The 21,518-nt window shown below is 40.8% G+C and overlaps 1 protein-coding gene across 2 annotated transcripts in view; it reads left to right on the top strand.

The window, feature by feature from the left end:
* nhlrc2 (NHL repeat containing 2) overlaps window positions 1–21,518 on the top strand; it is a 45,561-nt gene that overhangs the window by 4,463 nt on the left and 19,580 nt on the right. The window contains exons 3-13 of one of the 2 annotated variants that reach the window (XM_086196473.1): window positions 4,226–4,275; window positions 6,669–7,074; window positions 8,506–8,627; window positions 8,708–8,837; window positions 10,333–10,426; window positions 10,749–10,980; window positions 14,027–14,149; window positions 14,297–14,506; window positions 15,531–15,741; window positions 17,965–19,853; window positions 19,948–19,996. In XM_086196473.1, the coding sequence (XP_086052599.1) occupies window positions 4,226–4,275; window positions 6,669–7,074; window positions 8,506–8,627; window positions 8,708–8,837; window positions 10,333–10,426; window positions 10,749–10,980; window positions 14,027–14,149; window positions 14,297–14,506; window positions 15,531–15,741; window positions 17,965–18,227 (1,841 nt within the window). In that variant the 3' untranslated portion in view covers window positions 18,228–19,853; window positions 19,948–19,996. Of the gene's footprint in view, window positions 1–4,225; window positions 4,276–6,668; window positions 7,075–8,505; window positions 8,628–8,707; window positions 8,838–10,332; window positions 10,427–10,748; window positions 10,981–14,026; window positions 14,150–14,296; window positions 14,507–15,530; window positions 15,742–17,964; window positions 19,997–21,518 lie in introns of both variants that reach the window. The other variant, XM_086196472.1, reaches the window with a different exon arrangement.

The following is a 21,518-nucleotide window of genomic DNA, read 5'->3' as shown; positions in this document are numbered from 1 at the left end:
AAAAAAAAAAAAAAACGGATCATATTTTGATGAAATGTCTTGAGGCAGCTTATTTTATTATAGGAAAAGGTATTGAGCTCCTGGAGACGATGCGGTGGGTGGTGTGCATTGGTGATGAAGCCGGATGTTTTTTTCTTCTTCTTTTTTTTCCCAGTTGGGAAGAAAACTTATGACAGGATTTTGACAACAATATAATGCTCTGTATCCATGTAGCCTCTGTGGTAGAGGTTTGCACTTCCTGGTTCTTGTTTTTATGACCAAAGGATGATCTCCTCTTATTTCTTCTATCTTAGGACACCACAAGAACAGTATTTTAATGTCTTTTTTTCCTTATTATAGCACAGGCACCAACCAGGATCAGAGGTTTTATTTTTTCGGGGGGGGGGGGGTTGTTTTTCCATCATTTCTCTTAATTTGTCCAATTGTTTTCACCTGGTCGTCTCCCTGAGGCAGAGCCAGGTCGTCCTTGAATTGGATTTGTTCATGCAGCTGGTCAGGATGTCACCTGGGTGCCCCCCTAGGGAGGTGTTCCAGGCACGTCCAGCAGGGAGGAGGCCACGGGGCAGACCCAGGACTCATAGAGTGGAGGGACGACATTTCGGTGCTGGCATGAGAACATCTCAGTTCCTCGATGTGGCCACCGAAAGGAAACTTTGGCTTCTCTGTTTTAGCTGCTTACCCCTGTGACTTGAATTTTGCGTAAGCGGATAATGCTGGCCTCTCTGCCCTTTTCATAAATCAGATCTTTTTTTCACCTCGCAGTAAAGTGTCTTAAAATAGTCTGGGCTGCACAGAAATGTAGGAATCCTTAAAAACTTGACAATGATCAAAGTCTGCGAAAGCCCTCTTAACATACAGGTGGGTTCCAGGGTTAAGGGATACACGGGATCTCACGTGGGAAGGGGTTTTAAATATTTAGCATTTTTCCAGACAACACGGTTGTTTGACTCTTGTTTTGGTTTGCTCCTCTCTAGCGCTGTTTACATTCAGTATTGTGAAGCTTTTCATGCAGCAAATCACATGAGTACAAAGGTGACTTCTGTGTTGGATTTAGGCATCTCTGAGTCGTAAACAGGAAAGAAACTTTATCAAGACATCTGCAATGTTCTGCCTCTGTGAAGGGTCGGAGCACCACAAAGGAAGCATTTGGTGAAACAACGTGTCTTCTAGTTTTTATGCATCTCCGTTACGTAACATGCAAAACTTTGATCATCAATTAGGCTTTAGAAAGATGTCATAGATTTTATCCAGTGTGAGGGACCCTGCTTTAATCCCGTTTCATTTTAAAGACACACACACACACACACACGTACTTATGCAGCTGAAGTGTTTCCTGGAACAACCTCTGACATTAACCTTTTATTAGGCTCCAGGGTCATTAAAAACTGAACATTGTTCATGTTTGATTTGTTTCCTAGTCCTCTGTGATACACAGACACACACACCCACACACATGTCTGTGTTTGTGCGTTTGTGATGTTTGTGAGCTTGCTATTGATCAAGCTTATGTAACTTGTTGACACAGTTGTTTACGGACATTTTCCACAGATGATCATGAGGTCACTTTGATGGACATGAACCATCTCTCAGTCACACAGTGTGATGACAATTAGTGGAGTGAATATTAATTATATTATAGCGTGTTGCTTTTTTAAGGTTTTTTTTGGGGGGGTGGGGTTACGCTTAAAAAAACAAAAATGTGTCCTGAAAATATGAAAAAAGCAAGTTTTGAGTTTCAGTTCTCATGACCCCTTCAACCCCAAGCAGTCTGTGGGTGGGTGTGGGTTGTTTTTTTTGTGTTTTTTGTTTGTGTGTTGTTTTCCTCCGCTGTCACTTTTTGTTTTATTCAGTGTTGGCTTCGTTTTCAAAAGCAAGACGCACTTTTATGGAAACGGCTCAATCTCAGCTGGAAGAAGAAACAAACGCCTAAGACTTTATTTAGAGTTTCGATGCTGTTAAAAGAAATTGGATGTTTCTTCGATAATTCTTGGATCACCTTTAATAACACATTGACAATACATAGAATTGGAAGTAAAGACAACCACAAATATGCCCACAGTTTTGACCAGTGTCATTAAAATACCTTCTGACACACATGAAACTATAACCTTTATGATAAAGGATTTTTACATCTACTTGCAGGTTTTCACATCCTTCATGTCAACCAAATAGTCACTTATTTTATTTTTTAACCGTGACATTTCATCTCAGCAAAGCCAATCATGACTTCTTTGTTGCTTGAAGTGAAGTTTTTTTGTTTTTTTTTTACAGCTTCTAATTGGTTAAACAATCTATTTATAGCAATATCTAAAATTGGACATGTTGAATAAAGTTATTATTGAAATTTTAGGACGATCAGAAAGATAAACATCTAACAAAGTGTTTTTTAGAGCTTATCTCTATGATAAAGGGTTTCTTTTGGGAGGCAATTTCTCCTTTTAAAGAAAAAAAACATGCTTTCCATTCAAAAGCAACTGCCAGTACATTTCAGAGTGCAGAGGGTCAAACTACCTCCATGTGTGTTTCCTACTTATGTAACATCTCCATTTTTCTCAGTAAATATATTTCTAGGTGCTACTGACATGAAGTTTTCACCAGATGTCGGTAACAACCCACGCAACCTACACATGCAAAGAAATCAAACCTTAGATGTCCATAGATTATGTGTAATAAAATGGAATGATAGGGGAAAAATGTATTGAACGCATGAAGAAATGGAGGTTCAAAAAGACACGGAAAGCCAAGACGCCAGCTGAAATCTCAGTAATTACATAGCAATCCTGCCCCTTGTCAGTGGAAATTAATATCAGCTGGTTCAGTTCCAACTGATGGCCTATAAAAAGGTGTCTCATTGCCAAGGTGTCACACAAGAAACGTGTCATGATGGGTAAAAGCAAAGAGCTCAAGACCTTCGCAACCTTATTGTTGCAAAAACACTGATGGCATTGGTTCCAGAAGGATTTCTAGACTTCTGAATGTTCCAGTGAGCACTGTTGGGGCGGTAATCTGGACGTGGAAACATCATTTCACCATAAACCAGCTATGACCTGGTGCTCCTTGCAAGATTTGACAGAAAAGTAAAAAGAGTTATCAGAAGAGTCGTCCAAGGAGGCCAAGGAGAATTTGTGGAGAGCTTCAGAGAGACCTGGAAGTAGCAGGTACAGTCGTTTCAAAGAAAACAAGACGTACTGCACTGGACAGCTGTGGCCTGTATGAGCGCTCACCATGCAAGACTCCGTTGCTGAAGACACAACATGTGGAAGCTCGTTTGAAGTTTACCGCACAACATTGTGACGAGCCTGTGAAATACTGGGAGACTAAAGGCTGGTCAGATGAGACCAAAATTGAACTCTTCATATGCCATAATACTCACCATGTTTGGAGGTCAAATTACACTGCACACCACCCTAAAACACCGTACCAACAGGGAAGTTTAGAGGTGGGACCATCATGGTGGGGGGCTGTTCTTCAGCATACGGCACTGGCAAACTTCAGATAATTGAAGGATGGATGGGAAAATGTACCGAGACATTCTTGATAAAAAGATCAGAGTTCATAGAAGAGGCCCACGGAACTGTAAAGATTTGAAGACTGTTTGTGTGGAAGAATGGGCCAAAATCCCACCTGAGCAATGCATGCAGCTAGTTTCTCCATACGGGAGGCGTCTGAGGCTTCTGTACAAAGTATTAAATGAATTTAAGACTGCTCAATACTTTTTCCCTGTGTCATTCCATTTTATTACAAATAACTTAATTTATGGACATCTAAGGTTTGATTTCTTTGCATGGGTTGTTTCTGACATCTGGTAAAAAAAAAAAAAAATTCATGTCAGTAGCACCTTTGTAAATATATTTACAGAGAAAAGTGGTGACGTGGTCAATACTTATTTTACCGGCTGTGTGTATGTATATGTGAACTTATTTTATCGGTATTTGCCTGCTACAGATTTTCCCAAACTGTATTTTATACATGAAACAATGATTTTTGTTAATATTGCATTGCTACATTAAGACAGAAAATACTAAAATACTCTTCAGCAGTTTGGAATGTTGCAATTAGATCTTCTATGACATAAATATGATAAATACAACCCTTTATATTTGACTGTTTTGCGTAACGGGTACTTTAATCGCAGTTTTTAGATCATATAGAGTAACTGTTGATGCATCTTTGACAATTGCTTACACAAGGCTTTAATGTTGTCTGTGTTCGGAATCTCTCTTAGATGGATTGGTTATCGTTGGTGTACATTCTGCCAAATTCTCCAATGAAAAGGTAAGTGTTTTTTTTTTTATTGTTCATCATCTGATGAGCCACAGTATTCGTATCTTCTCAAAAGTTTAAAAGACATGCAAGTATCTAAAAATATGTGCAGTTTTTGGGAACGTAGTGAAATTTTGAGCATGATGTCCTCTTTTTATTAGCATGAACCACCTTTTCTTTCCTCTTTTTTTTTCAAAATGAAAGAAATCAAAGAGCCCCAAAAGTAACCAGAGCAATGTATGACATTGTAATCAGGAGAATCTGATTCTGACAGATTCATGTTTGATAAATGATTTTTTTCATCAGTAAATCAGTTAATTCTCGTGGTGTGATCTTCACAAATCTTCCTGTTACTTGTTCTGTTCCTTTCCCTCCCTCCCTCTTTGATTTTCCTCACAGCACCTCTAATTTCTCTCTTTAAGAAAAGCGTAAATGCATCCAAGCACATTCATAAATGAAAATCACATTACTGCACATTTGTAGTCATTAAGATTTACTCTCCAGCACCATGTCTTTGTGTGTGTCCGGCCAGAAGACTTCATCCACGTCACAGGCAGTAATTTCCCTTGCCCGGCAACAGACAAGACTCCACAGTTATACCATCACAGGCCTGTTCCATTGCCTCCAATAAAGCTTCCCTGGCTGTTGGTCATAGACCTTCCATTGCCACGCAGAGAAAAAAAAACCTCAATTGGATTCAGGAAGGGGCAGCAAGATGGAGGGAAAACCTTTTTATGAAGCGCTGGCTGTGGATGAACCACTCATGTAACAGGACTTCAGGGTGAAAGCAAACTTTGTGCCAAACTATGACACATACAGGATGAACTGCTTGCTGATCCAGCTGGTCACATGCAGCCATAATAACCTGTAGACCACCCAGAAGGGTAAGGAGATGTTCAGTGTTACATGGCCCCAGGTTTGCATGACGGTGGAGATTTGCGCAGTCTCCTCTGAACAGTAGATTTAGGGATGTGTCCGCTTCTAGAACTCTGTGTGGCATTTATCTGGGCTCTAATCTTATGTGCTGTTAACTTGCAATTTCTAAGGCTGTTGACACAGATGAACTTCTCCTCAGCAGCAGAGGTGACTCGGTCTTCCTTTCCTGGGGCAGTCCTCATGTGAGCCAGTTTTGTCGTTGTGCTTGATGGCTTTTGGGGCTGCACTGATTGGTTCTTGCCGTGATATGAAGTCAGCTCATTGAGAGAAGGCCAAGGGTTTGCAGTGCTGCTAAGTCAGTTGCGTTGAGGACAGGTCAATGGTTGACAGAGACAAACTGGATCCCATGAAAGTTGACATTGTCTTCAATTACTCTCTGCTGGATTTCATGGAGTCGGATGACATTATTATGAAGGACCATGTCAACAATGATTGCTTCTTATTGTCTGGAGTAAAGGGCAGTCCTTCCACCCTCATTTGGTCGTCTTTCAATTCTAAAAGGGGAAAATGTACTTCCAAAGGTAGCCAGTGGAAGAAAGTATTGTCATGAATATTACAATACTCACAGTATATTGTACTGTCAGATACAGCAAGAACCAGTTACCAGTTCTCTTCTCTGAATGTTCTTATGATGCCGGCCACAGAGAATCTGCTCAAATTGGGTTTGACTCTTAGTCCCGCTTCTCTCATTATCAACCCTTGAACAAGGACACAGTGTACCACAGTTTCCTGAATGCCATCAGTAAGATTGTTCTTGATCTTCTTCTGTCTCGGTCTTGGTCTCACACAAACTCTTCCTCCTCTGCCTCCCTGTATGTGTCTGTCTATTGTTGATGGATCCACATGTGCCGCCTGTGCACTTTTAGTCTGCCCAATTGGTCTAATCCCATTATTAGAAACATGTTCAATTTTGAGTTGTTGTGTGTTAAAGATGACAGTTGTGTTGGAATAGTGTTCACATTTTGCTGCCAGTGTTTACAGTTGTGCAACAAAAGTGTATCACAGTGTGAAATGGGTTCAAGTGACTAAGAATGTGTTAAGCAGAAAAGAGCAGTTGAGTTTTGCAAATTGTGTCTAAATACCTGAAAAGTGTTTGGCTGGTGTTTGATTCAGGAAATGAATTTCGGTTACTGGGAATTTGGTTCCCAGAATGAGGTTTGGTGTTTTAGCTATTGGGAAAAACTGTAATTCAACAGGCTTTCTAAGGTGTGAGGGACGTTATCAAAATGTTTGTGTGTCTACTGTAAAATAAAGGTTGTTTGGACAGTTCTTAGCTTTAGATAAGAGCCACAGATAGAACAGACATATGATTTCCTTTATTTTATGGCAGCGCATCAAGGTTATTGTTAGCAGTACAAACTGATATTAAGTTCATGTGACACTCCGTTATTTACCTAAAATATAATTCCTGACCCAAGTTGTGTTTTATTGATGAGATGTACATATGTTTCCTTGTCACATTTTTAAAGGTCCTGGACAACATTCGAAATGCTGTGCTTCGCTACAACATCTGCCACCCAGTGGTGAACGACAGCGAAGCACATCTCTGGCATGAACTGGAGGTCTCCTGCTGGCCCACGCTGGTCTTCCTGGGCCCACGTGGAAACCTGCTCTTCTCACTGGTGGGAGAAGGTCATCGTGACAGGATGAAGCTTTTTACAGACTGCTCCCTCCGCCACTACAGAGAGCAGAACCTGCTGAAGTCTCATCTGGTGGGGATGAAGCTTTACCGAGACACCCTGCCTCCCAGCATCCTGTCCTTCCCAGCGAAAGTGTCTGTTGATAACAGCAACAAGAGGCTGGCCATCGCAGATACGGGGCATCACCGGATCCTGGTGGTGTCTTCATCTGGGCAGCTGTTAAACGTCATAGGAGGTGAGACCAGGAAATCTCCTCTCTTCATTTATCACTCAACATATCATCTCTGAAATGGCAGAGAGGATTTAAACTCTGTAACAACACGAGTGACATTCAGTTCTCAGATTTTATTTCTTTAAAAAAAAAAAAACAGGACTTTCATTTCTGCCTCTAAATGTGAGCTAATTTAAATTTTAAAAAAAAGGTTATTAATTTAATGATCTTTTTTTTTGCAGTTTGAAGTACATCAGTTATTGTGTTTATAAGAATAAAAATAGAATAAATATATTTACATTGCTAGATTTCTCACATGCCTCAAATATCCTCAGAGGACCCACATGGTAGCCTGAACTGTTCCCAGACCCACAGAGAGTTTTTTTGGCAGTGTCGGGGACTCTGGGAACTGGCACTGACCAAAGTGTGGACAAAACGAGGTGGAAAAAATGCAGGACTGACTCTATTTTTGTGGACTGATGTCATTCAGTGGCATAAGGTTTCAAAACATGAAGCGGATCTAAAATATCTGATATTGGCTTAATCTGCTTTTTTTTTTTCTTTTTCTTTTTTTTAAGGCTGAACTGTGGTTTTTAATACAAGCATATGTCTTCTGTGTCACCGTACCTGACGCAAAACAAATCGCACATAATTCCAGTTAAAGAAAAGACGGTTGTATAAATGCGTGCATCCGTTGTTTATGTGATAATGATATAATATGTGGTTCCCTATCTTGTTTTGTGAGTATCTTGACAGAAAAGATGGAACACGTCTCAGTCTCATTCCTGATAACTGAAAGGTACATAAAAATTACGAATTGCTATTAAAACTGCCATTCTTCAGTAACTCTTCAATGTCAAATGTCTCATTTCATTTGGCACAGACCACCAGGGTGTCGCATACCCGAAAGTGCTGAATCTCAATTGACACAAAATCTGCCTGCGAAAGCCGTAATCTGAAAGCTCAGCAGAGTTAATGATGGAGAAAATCTGCAGGAAACATAAACACTGTCACTTTATGACTTTGAGTCCAGTCAGAGCAGTCATCCAGGTCATCGTCATTCTCAAGAATAATCAATATAGGCAACTGGACTCACCTCTTTAAGTGAAGACGTTTCACTCAGGTGACCCAAACGACCCCCCCCAAGAGGGCTGGGAGGAGTAACGACCCTCTGGCTTACGACCACTTGTTTTTTACCACCACCGACGTGGATGGATATATACCTGATACTTCCCACCAGAAATTTAGAACTGAAGAAGCTTCTCGGATGAGAGGCAAAAGTCTTCACTTACAAGAGGTGAGAACTACTGTCACTTTATCACATCAATACAGCCGGCGAGCTTTGACACCTGCTTGGTTTGGTTTAGAAAGATGAATTTCAAGAGTTGGTGTGACCTTCTAGTGAGGTGTTATGGTATGGTCATGGTATTTATGGCGCAATGACTGCATTTACAGGGCCTGAAAGTGGGAGGAAAGATGGCGACCAGTCTGAAGCTTCCTTTAACTCCCCCCAGGGAGTAGCCATTAGAGGGGACACGGTTTACGTGGCTGACACAGAAAACCACCTCATCCGAAAGGTAGCGCCCGTCTCAGCTCATTTGGCGACTGGATTAATTTTCTCTGTGTTCCTGTATATTGACGCCTGTCTGTCTCATAGATCGACCTGTCAGAGGGACGAGTCACCACCCTCGCTGGAACAGGAGCTCAAGGCATAGATAAAGAGGGCGGGGCTATAGGGACTCAACAGCCAATCAGCTCTCCTTGGGATGTGACGCTCGGCTCTGCTGGTGAGTTCAGTCAGACAGGAAACACTGAAAACACTTAACCATCTGCTTTTTATTCTCTCCACACACACACACACACACACACACACACACACACACACACACACACACACACACACACACGTGTAATCAATAAATGCTCAGGAAGAGGTCAGTCGTACCCTCTCAGCTCAGAAGGTCAAAGTTCAGTCAAGATGAATTCTTGAAGGAATGAAGGGATGAATGAGGAGATTTGCTAACAAAGGAAGTGACAGAATATTGAGCCGCCACTTCTGCGGAAGGACTGAGGGATGGAGCGGGAGGTTGGCTCCCCAGCACTCAAGGATGAACTGATTAGGTTTTTTTGTTTTTTAAGGTTTTGTCAAAGGTGAAGATAGTCTTGATCTTAAAAGAAAACATTGTGGGTCTTGTGATAGTGCTTCCTCCAGAAACTTCCCCGGAGAATTCTGACAACCATCCTGCAATGGCTCAGCACAAACGTTAACTCGAGATTGATGATGATTCTGTTTCTGAGACTGAAATGATTCCATTGAGGGGTCAAGGGTCGTTATGACCTCAGAAAAAAATTAAAAGTTTCACACAAACATCTTAATAGAAATAAATCATGACTTGACCACATCCTAAAAAGGTTAAAGGTCAATGTAACGTCTGACTGTTCTGTATTTTATTACCTTTTATTTGATACTTTGATAAATAAATAAACTGCTTCTATTTCATGTTAATATACAATATTTTTTTAAAAGAATAAAAGGATGCAAGCAGTACGATTGCGGTTGTTTTTGTGTTTTCTCTTCTATGCGCGCTGTATGAGAAGCAAACAAGATGTTGAAATTTACTCCTGGGCAAGGTTGTTTGTTCCGCCTGCACTCCTGAAGAGCAGTTAGATAAGAATTAGAAGTGATGATGATATATTGTAGTGCTCTGCAGCACCGTCGTTTTTCTTTTCACACACTCCGCAAGCAAGAGGCAATCAGTCAGATTGATGATGGATGATGAAAGCTGCTGCTCCACGTCACCACGTGGTTGGAGGAGACGGTACCGGACCTTTAACTCCACTTACATCGTCCACTGGGAGTACATCCAACCACTCATTACATATTCATGTTGCATGAATAATTGAATTGAGCAAATCAAGGGGTGCCTGTGTGTCAGGTACTGGTGTTATCAGTCTCCTGACAGTCCCACCATGCGTGATCAAAACCACATGTCACGATTGAGTGTCCGTTACACCGGCTGATTACGTTTGAGGTGGCATATGTCCTTTTGTTTGATGGGGTGCCATTACTCACTCATGCAAACCTGTATTTTTTGGATCCACTTTGCACAGATTTTACATGACACTAAAAACAGTTCATTTTGCAGTTATAAAACAAGATCACATGTTATTGTTTTTTTTTAAATTTGGTATGAGTAAACTTCCTGAAAAACTGGATATCAGCCAAAAGACACAGGCAGAGTTTCCCGTCTGTAAACTTGTGTGTGTGTTTTTCATGTACAGGCAGTATAGAGGAGAATGTGCTGTGGATAGCCATGGCAGGGACACATCAGATTTGGGCTTTGTTCCTAGCTGATGGGAACCTACCCAAAGGAAGGTGAGAGACTGCTACATGAACACCGTGGTCACTTGGCACCGGCCCCCCTTATAAGTCCTACCTCACTGTATAAGGGTGCAACTGCTTTTATAGCAGAAAGAACCTGAAAAATTCCCCGTATAACAAATGTATAGCTGGCCGTATCACAGGAAATCACTTAGAGAAATAATGTAATAATGTGTCTATTAACCACAAATAGACATTTTCCGTGAAAGTGGAACATGATATTTTCTAGTTAAGCATCTGGAAAAAGTCATAAATAACAACAATGTGTTGTATGCAATATATGTTCAGAAATGCATTGCTGTGTCGTTATCTATAGCATATCCAAGGCGGGGACGTGTGTGCGATGGGCCGGCAGCGGGAACGAGGAGAACCGAAACAATGCCTACCCACACAAGGCGGGTTTTGCTCAGCCCTCAGGTCTGGCAACAGCCCCCCAGGAACCCTGGAGCTGCCTGTATGTGGCCGACAGTGAAAGTAGCACCATCCGCACGCTGGCGCTGAAGGACGGAGCTGTTAAGCTGTTGGTCGGTGGAGAGAGAGACCCGCTGGTGGGTTCATCTTCACAGTTGGAGTGATCAATCTCTTCCATCAGACTTATTTCACCGTATTTCTTGAAATGATGAAAAGTAGCATGTAGCACCCAGAAAGTTTATCCCGAGGTCCTCTCATAAGACCTGTTAATTTTCTCATACCTGACACGTGAATTTTGTCTTTATAGTACATTTTAATGATTTACTTTTTTTTTTTTTTGAATAAAAGCAGAGCTTTTAAATCACTAACCCTGACATTCACAGAACACAAACCTCCCTCCTGAAGAAATGAGTGCACATATCCAAAAACAAGAGCAGCTACATGTTTATTATGTGATCCACTGTTGCTAACCTCCCGCATCTATTTATGAGTAAACAATGTTATGAATTACAACAGCAGCACGAAAAGCTAACCTTTGTGGCAAAGGCAAAAAAATAAAATTCCAAAGGCAGATACATTCCTACCGTCAGTTTCCCAACAACTGCATTACCCTTCTGCACTACGGTCAATGACAATATGCTCTGCACTGTAACCATCCATCAACAACTAATACGTGCCGTAAACATGGCCATTCATCTCCCACGTTTCCAGCCCTGGAGAGACATTCAGACAATTATGAGGAAAAATATTGCACAAAAGCTTGAGTAACTCTTAGGCAATCACAAACATTTAAGACACATTTTCTATAAATAGTAAATATTGATTCAGTTTGTTGTTGAACATGAAATACTAGTTGCTATTGCTTTCATGTCCTCGTGGGCATTGCCCCCCCCACCCCCCGATTTCATTCATTTCTCAGGAAATATTGCACAGACTTTTATGTATTTATTGATGCATATTTCCACACATAAATGATAGTTTAAGTTGTGGATTTTTATGAAATATGGACATGTGAGTGCACTTGTTGTGTCTGCTGTGTGCAGAGTCCCCTTGATGTGTGTGAGAGGATGAAAATATGTTTTTCAGTCAGTTCCTCTTTGAAATGATGATTTTTCTCACTGCCTTTTCTAGTAGGGGCCTTCTTTGAACATGCCCTTTCATATTCACATACACAAGCAGACAGACCAGTGCTGTCAACCTAAACTTAGACCTATACACACATTGTATCATATTTGTTCAGACTGTGGAGGAAGTTCGGTTGTCAGATAGTGTAGTGGTCTTTTACGTTGCCTACCAAAAAAGTGGTCCCTGTTGTGGTTTCCTATGTTGGCTTCAGCTCTTTTTGTCTTTAGGCAGGAAACCAGATTAGGGTTGTATGTTCTGGATGCTGTATTAGCGCCTCCTTTGGTCAGGTAACTGGATTGGAACTGCAATAGCGTGACCCCCCCCCTCACACACACCACGTCCTCCTGGTGAAGGTCCTCATTGTCAGGTAGAAAGAACCGGTCAATCAATCCACATTTAACAGAGGAAGTGGTGGTTTACCATGATCCCCAAATGGACTAGGGGCAGGGCAATAACCAACAGTTTACAAATGGGGGAAATTGCCAATGTACCTTTGGGTAAAGCTTAAAAAAAAGGGGGGGGGGGCTGTGGTGCGGGGTTGGAGTCAAGAAAGCGATGGCCACCCTTGAACCTACCTTGCTTTATCATCTGTTTTCCTCTACACTGGATCATAATTTGAAAAATGAACTCCAAGCTGTATTGAAGGAGACTTGAATGTAGTGACTCAGACTAAAATGAGGTAACAGATTGAATAGGAAATGGGATCATTTTCTATCCTTTTTTTTTAAACCCCTGAAGTCTACCTCTGCTGGTCTAGAGGGCAGCTACAGAGAAAGCAGGCTTAAGTCACTTCCACATTGGCTTCATACTTGATGCCACATCCACTCCTTTATCAGTCTATTGCTGTATTTATATATAGCTCTGTATGTTTGTAGCCACCCAGGGGAATGAGTGTTAAATAGCAGCAATGCAACATGGTGATTTATAAAATATATAGTCTACTGTCCAGAAATCCCAGAGCTATTTAATTAGAATTGATTCTAAAGCCTCAAACAGGATTCCAGTTGTTTATGTCTGTGGCATCTCAGTTGGTTCCCATCAGCGTATGTTTTGTCTGGCCGCCGCTGTAATGTTTCCCCAGCTCCATTGTGAGTAGTTTTCTTCCCTCCGCATTCATAATGTAATGTCATCTGTTCATAACAACCTCTCCTCGGAGTCGCAGTGTTCTGAAATGCTTGGCCAGATTGTTTAATCTGATTAGTCACACGCTGCTAAAATCTAATTTGCAAAGACCAGGAATCATTTGCAATCGTAGAGGCAGTTAATCTCCATCCACTGTAGGGTACAATACTTTAGCCACATTAGGGTACAATACTTTAGCCACATTAGCAGCATGGCTCCATTGATTGTCTGTTTCATTCAAAATAAACTAGTATTTTATGTAAGACCATTTTTTTCTTTTACCATGACTTTGATCCGTTTCACGCTACACGGCTAAAGGCGCCAAGTACTGGCCAATCAGAGACAGAGGATGCGCACCCATTAGGCCTATGTCCATTTCCTCAAATATAATACATGTTTTCAGTTATTGAAAAGATCTCACCTCATATCCATGGGAGCAGCAGAAATGGATGCTTCCAGTAATGTGCCTGACAGGGCTAGCATTAACGTTAGCAACTTCTTTTGAGAACCATTTCTTTTACTTAATCATAGCCTGAACTACTTTGAAATGTTTCAGTGACATTTATAATTAACGGTATACACCCATAAAACTTCTCCCGAATGACTCATCTCGCTAATTTTACTGAGCAGCTCTCTAAGATGTGGATTTTAAGATATTGTAATATTTTCTGGTGTTTTATACAAATGTTGCATATTAATTGTTGCGTGACTGTTCTTGTAGGAATTAATCTGTGTTGCTTTCATATTTAAATTTCATGTGCTGAAAGATGAGAATACTTCAGCTCCTCTCGAAGGAAAAAAACAAGAGCCTCGTTTTCTTTTTTAAAAAAAAGCAAGTTCTTGCTCGGACTGACATTAAGCTGGGCTCGTTAAACTTTTGTCCTTTATTCATATCTCCACTTGATCTCTTAAAGTTTTTATTTTTCTGTGAACTAGAACCTCTTTGCTTTCGGGGATGTGGATGGGAAGGGGGTTGACGCCAAGCTGCAGCATCCTCTCGGTGTTGCCTGGGCTCCTGAACAAAGCCTGCTCTATTTGGCCGACTCCTACAACCACAAGGTGGGCTGCATGTCACAAGGCTGCTGTGTACTCTGATTTCATGCTTCTATTGCCATAATGGGTTCCTTTGGCTTGCTGGGTTAACACATGTGTTTTGATCTAAAACCAGGAATCCCCCTATCATAGTTCTGTCTTTATTCTGTTCAGATAAAGGTTGTGGATCCAAAGACAAAGCATTGCAGCACGCTAGCAGGAACAGGAGAGGCCGGAGATACTCTGGGCCCCGAATTCGACAAATCCTGCTTCAATGAACCCGGAGGAATTTGTGTCGGTGCTGGGGGCAAAATTCTCTACGTAGCTGACACCAACAATCACCGAATCAAAGTGTTGGATCTGGGCTCCAAGATTGTCTCACTGGTCAGCGTGCATTTCTTTCTGTTCTTGACTGAACCAACCTTTAACAAATCACCGACACTGTGAGGACATTTTTGTTGGGCTGTTTGAAGGTCAAGACTTGGTTTTTATAGACACGGTTTAACCCCTTATTGGAGACTCCAGTATCCGGAACGCGCTAATATTATATTATTATTAGCTTGAAGCTAATGTTGACAGACTATTAACAACAAAAGTGTCATTTGACAACCTTTCAGGTGAATCATCCAGTATTATCCACGTCTTCTTTAGCTAGCAGTATGCTTCGTAGTCTATAACACTTTAATTTCAGCTAAAAAATAAGAAATAAACAGAACGCTACAAACCAAAACTGTTCTGGTAGGTTTGTTATCCCGTGTTTGGATGAGGAAGACATGGATTACTCTAGACTATGTGTTTGTGAGTTCACAAACTGACGTTTCGGAGAGATCAGAATCAGAAATACTTTATTGATCCCCGGGGGGAAATTCTTGTGCAGTAATTGGTCTCCATCAAGCTAATAATATGGTCTGTGTTTTCTAACTTTTGGAGTCACCTGAAAGTAATGCCGGGGGGGTTGTGTGTGCGCAGAACCGGGTAGTTGAGAGGCAAATTACACTTTTTGAGGGCAGTATCACTTTAAGACAGCCTTTTGGACACAAGTTTGACTTAATTGCAGACAGCGTATGCAGTTTAGGGCAAAAGTTGTATCTGTAATTGTTGAAATGCTGATTTAAATTTTTTTGTCAGTGATTAATATCAGACAAGCAGTGGCCAGCTAAGGAATATTAGTCTATGTTAATACCCTGAAGAGACTGAAGTAACTGTGCAAGAGTGTGAGTGAGAAACACTCCTCTTCCAACCTTGAGAAACCCATTTATATTTGGAGCATGCATGTGTAATTAATCTCTTCTAAAAGCTTTTGTATTACAAGGGTTTGGATAAAAGGTTACAAGGAAAGGACGCGTTAAGCGTCAATAACTTTCTCCTTGCTCCACTTTAAATCTGAATCTCTCTTCTCTCTCAACAGTTCCCCATTTCTATGGACTGCATAGATGCAGTACCCACAAAACCTTTAAAGGCCATAGCCCCCACATTGCCTAAATCTGCCTCCAGGAAAGACATGCCACCAGTGACCCTCTCTGCAGGCCAGACTCTCACCCTGTCACTCACCCTGTCACTTCCAGAAGGAACCAAGCTCACCGACGAAGCCCCGAGCTGCTGGGCTCTCTCCAGTGAGGGTGAGGGCCGGTTTTATTACGGTTACTAATGTCACGCGTGTAAATGTTTAATGCAGATTTATCCGGGAGGTCCATTTAAATTCACTCCCACGAAAGACATCTTGAAGGTTGATGGAACTGTGTCCAGAACCATGAAACAGAGGTCATCAACCTGTCAATCTCAATCAAGCGAGTGGCTCATTTCTAAGAGTGACTAACGCACCTCCATGCACTGTCCATCTCTTCAGCGTTTCCACTGTTCATCAACCTTGAGTGACATCATGTTACTACCCTGTACCTGTAGACATGATGTCACATCTTTTGACTAAAACAACAAGCAAGCAATCTTTAAAAAAAAATTTTTTTTTTAAGGTTGGAACTTTTCTGACTAGTTTTATTGTATTAGGCTACAAATGTCTCAAAACAAATGTGGTTTTATTGTTTTCCAAAAAGGTTTTTATTCCTTTTGAACTTAAAGAGCTTACTTTGCTTCTACATACAATATGTAATGTGTCTACATACAGACTTCCAACAAAAAAAGAAAGCATTACCTCATTTAAAAAAAATGTTAAAATATTAGTTTTAACCTTTGCTGAAGTTTTTCTATTGAGGGTAGACAGAGTTGCTCAGTGCATTCATAATGATTCTGCTCTAAAAGCCAGCCTCTCAACCTCTCCTACCAGATTTTATTTTGGTTTGTGATCCTCCATTCTTGTCAGAAAATAATGGAAGTGAATGATGCTTCAGCGTCACCGTCGCTTCACTGTAGAGCCGAGCTGCTTCACACTCTGTCAGCCCACACCTGGGATTTATAGTTCTCATCTGACAGCAGGACGAATACTTAGAAGCTGATTTAATATCTAAGTTTATTACCATGCGAAGGGTTTGGTTCTTTGTTCTGGAAGTGGTATATTCTCTGAGGTGGAGTGTGATGAGATATCCTGTTAGCTGATGGGTCTGTTCACTGTTAGCTGTGGAACAAAAGCATTTTTATCATTCTGAGCGACGCAGCATACAGTCAGCAATATCAGAGAGTTATTTTTGGAAGGTTTTGATAAGAGGACATGCCTTAGTTCACATCATTAGCTTGCTGGCTATGTTACGTGATCCCCCCTGCTGTCCCATTACACCCAGTCTGGACTTAAGCTGATCAGATCGCCAAAAGCGGACGTTTAAATGGCTCCAGTCAGAAACGCACAGTGGCTTTTAGAAACGGCTTTCCAGGGACCTCGTGTAAGGCATCAGCTTCATTAATAGCCACTGTTCAAACATTTTCTCTCAGCTGAAGCTTTTCTTTGTGACTTTCACATCTCCTTCACTGTTCACGTCACTTTCAACGTGTTTGTCTCTAAAAATATCCTCAGAAAACGAATCTACTTGCTGTGATTCAGTGGGGTCATACAGGGCTAATATACAAGACTTCCATTGAGCTGTGATGGGTAATGATCAAGTTTGAGCCAGTCGAGCATGCCAGGCGCACCATGCCAAGCTCAATGATAAATTTAGATGATAAATAGATATTCTTAGGCAGAATAGGTCGTGTTGTGACTGTTTAGGGTCAAAACAGAGGAGTCACCACATTTTATCAACTTGACGGGGCTCATAGAGCCAGTGAAAACCTGGAGAATAAACGTTTCCTGACAGGAGTTAAACTTTATAGTTTTTATTAATTAAATTTGTCACTATTTGAATCAGTTACTTGATTTTTAAAATAGCATTCAATCCAGGTCTTCATGTGTTCTATAAAACTAAACCAGAAATGTCAGAAAACAAACTTGTAATTTATAGAAATATATTTTCAGTTCTTCTTAATTAACTAAAATAAACCTTTTTTTTTTTTGTATCCACTCACATAGCATCTCCTTGTATGTGTGGTTCAATGCAGATCAGCTGAGAGGCTAAAAATATTTAAAGGGGGATTTCAGTTGTTTTAAACCTGGAACCTGTTTTCCTAAATTACGTTGTTATGTCATCCAATGGGGCAACCAGCTACTGTTAAATTACACCCACTAAAAGTGCTTTTTTTTCCACGCCGACAGGTTCAAATTGTTATTTCAGAAGTATTTTTTCTGCATGCAAAAAAAAAAAAACCCAAAAAACAAGGAAAATTGGGTTTTGTTTAAAGAAAAGCCACATAACTCTTAACAGACCCCTCAGAATTTGTCCCATTGGGAAAATTTGCTTCGAATACATGGAAAAGTCCTGGAAATTTCCTGGTAAAAATGTGTTTCCTCTTTCTAACAGGTAACGAGTGGCTCCTGGACGGCGAGGTGATGACCGGTGACATCGTGGATCTATCGAAGCCCCTCTGCATCTCCACCAAACTTCCAGCTGTCGTGAAGTACTCAGACAGCCCGCCGTGCCTCTCGTTGAGTGTATGGGTGTATTACTGCGTGGAAGCGGGCTCAGCCTGTATGATGAAAGCGGCCTCGTTCTCCCAGCCTCTCGATATGAGCGCCAGTCCTAGAGAGGGAGGGGTCACGGTAGTGCTGACTCATGCTTTCTAAAACCTTTGCCTTGTTTAGTCACTACGACCGCAGAGAGTCAACTATTTCTGTTGCATTGACGCATCCATTCAGCTAACTCCACCTTCATTTGCAGAGTTCTGGAAGGAGAAACTTGTGATTCTTATACATGTGATAACCAGGAGAAGTTCCCTGGAACTATGTGAGGGTGTATAAATGTGATTAGCTTTGAGAGTGATGTTTAAAGTCAGCCAACACGCATCAGCCTATATGAAAGCATATTTATGCAACAAATTTCTCAGTTAGCTGTGTGTTAAATGAGAAACTTCCATAGCGCTGGGTTGAGGATCATGGGACTGGCAGGTGACGACCATGAATGAACAGAGTTTTTATCATGATGTAAAAGATTCTTTCAGACGTTGAAAGCTTAAGATTAGTTTCACTCAAACCACCAGATGGATGCGGATTACAAAAGCAAATCTACACCCAAAAAAAGAAATTATTTATAACTTGGTGGAAACCAAAATGAATTTATTACCGAGTACGACTAAAAAAGGAAGTGATTGATTTATAATTCAGATTCATAGAACGTGCGGTTTATTCTGCACCTGCTTGCACTAGCATTGCGTATAAATGCTAATATCAGGGTACCACTGCAAATGTATGCTATTAAAACCCAACCTGAGAGGCATTCCTAGTGACTACAAGGACATCTGCACCATTTTCTTAAAATCTCAGTTGAGAGACAGAGGCAAAAAGGGAGAAAATGAAAGTCTGTTTACTGTTACCGATGCAGCTGCTCACATTAGTATTAACAGACTGAGGATGTCACGCAGCAGGGAGTTTTACTGTGCTTCTTTGATGGGCGTTAGTTAAAAGTCAGTCGGTTAAAAGGCACAATGATCAAACATGCATAAATATGTACTGATCCACTTCATGGTTCTGATTGTGGACAAGAACCATAGAGTATTGTTGTTATCTCAGCGACACCGACTGACTCCCTCCGCACACTTTGAGATATTGCATGGAGTCTTTACAGTTTCCTTTTATTAAAATCTCTCTGAAGCATCTTATCTGGACCCTGCAGAGGGAGCATAATATGAGAGATGCTCTGATAACGACTCACCGTAATCTGTTATGTAATATGATCAAGCAGACGTTGTTGTTACTTGAAGTTATTCGTTGTCAGAAAAGGGCCCGGCGTCGTTTCTGTCACCTCTGGTATTGTCAGGAGGTTCAAGTGCCTTGTAAAAGAGTCGTCATAGACGGTGTCAATAATGACAATTGAGCAATAACCATGTTTTGTTCCCCAAGAGCTGCCAAAGTTTTAGTATTTTCCGAGCTCTGTAACCCCTCTGGTGTCCTTTAATGGGCCTGAGCGATCGCTGACGGTCGTTATGTCCCTCATATCGTTTTAAAATTCTCAATTCCTTTCACCACTTCACCATTTCTGACATATTTTAACTGGCTCTCTTTTCAAGACTACGTTGCTAATATGTCTGCTTTTCAATGCTGCAGAACAAGGAAAATCTAATAAAGCATTTTATCTATTCTCCTTGGAGTGTGCGTGCGTGCGTGTGTGTGTGTGCGTGTGTGCGTGTGCATAGAGGGTTCAGCACGCGGCTGGCGTTCCATGATGCCTACTTATTTCCAGCCTTTGAGAGTCAGGTCAGTTAGCACACTATCAATTAATTCCTAAAAGACTCCAGTGCTTCTATGTGAGATTTTATCAAAAGCATCATTAATAAGCTCGCTCCTCCAGGAGAGTGAGCTGACCTCAGATGACAGACGTCCTGGCACAACACATACGAGTAAGTCATTCGTTTTTACTAATTCTTACTGAAGCTGACATTTGGTCATAAACAATGTAAGATGATGCTTCAAGTTCGAATGACAGATGAAAATGAGACTTTTCAGTCCCTTAAGACAAAGGAGAACTACCGCGCTCTGCATTATTTTTCTTGCTTTCTTTTCGGTCACTATATTAATATATCATTATCGCAAGAATCCAACAAGCACAGAAATGTAGATCTCACGAGCTGCTGCACTAAAGTTTGGAAAAAAAAAATTGCTACAACTCGATAAAATGTCATTTTCTAAAAACGTATCTTTTTTTCAAATATGTCATATTGACATCAACCATTTCCTTGGTCTCTTACATACAGATAAGTAATATCAGTCAATTTATCTGGAAACATCTATGACCTATAAATTCCATATGTACACAACAACGCAGTCACTGAAAATCAGGTTGAATTCTCAGCTCACAGCTTGTGTGGAACGACACCAACACCGAGAAAGGGATTTTTTAGTAAAGCAAGGGTGAACTTTCAAAAATGTTCCCATGATCAGATTAAGGATTTTTTTCCCCCCCTCATTTGTTTTTTGTTTTTTTTTTGTCGTGTTTTTTAATGTAGTTTTTCTATAACTTGGAAGTATTTTAAAAAAGACAGCAATTTTCCTCAGTGGGAAAAAAACACGTCAGGAACAATTTTAGTCAAAGTACATTTCACGGTTGTAGTGGGGTTTTTTTGTGTAGATCCTTTTATATATATATTTTTTTTAATTTTTTTTTAAAGGCTCAGCAGATGTGGTATTTCTGATCAATGCGGATATAGATTATGCAATAATTTATAGGGAACCCATAAAATTTCTAAGAATTCCAGTTATCTATACATCTGGGAGGTTCGTGCAGAAATAATCTGAATAAATTAGCCTTTAACCGCATAAAATATGTAAGATTAACTTTGAGATAATGACATTAAAATTCCTCCAGTCCTTCTCCCCGTTTCATCCCTCGTGTTTCATCCTCTCCCTTCCTCGTCCATCTGACAGCATGATTAACCTCTGTGACTCAGGGTGCTGTCATCCCCCCAGAGGCCACACACACACACACAACACACACTCCTCATGTCCAGGGATAATATACCACAGGTCAGACATGTCATCAGGAGCTTGATGGTGTTAACCACCTCTTTCGGGTTGTCAGCGACAGCCTGACTGAACACATCAAATATCAATTTAAGATTTAAAAGCAAAATCCCTCAAATAAGCCGTTAAGATTTTCTGCACTGAATGTTCCGATAAGAGTGCTGTTGAGCACGCAGCTTCTCTCTCGTCACCCCCACACACACACACACACACACACATGTGCCTCATGTGCCTCTCATGATGCTCATATGATGCATGAAGCTAACTCTGGCTAATTGTTTTTAACCTCTCGCTATTAATTGCTCATACAAGAAGACAAAACCCTTCAAAATAAGACAACCGTGTAGGAAACGCTGGTCTATAAGATGAAAATGTGGAGGTTTAGTGAATTGCAGCACTCGT

The sequence above is a fragment of the Aulostomus chinensis genome, chromosome 23, assembly GCF_037954235.1.
Source record: "Aulostomus chinensis isolate RoL2024-O1b breed Wild chromosome 23, RoL_Achi_v1.0, whole genome shotgun sequence".
Taxonomy (NCBI): Eukaryota; Metazoa; Chordata; class Actinopteri; order Syngnathiformes; family Aulostomidae; genus Aulostomus; species Aulostomus chinensis.
This window is presented reverse-complemented; position numbering and strand designations above follow the sequence as displayed.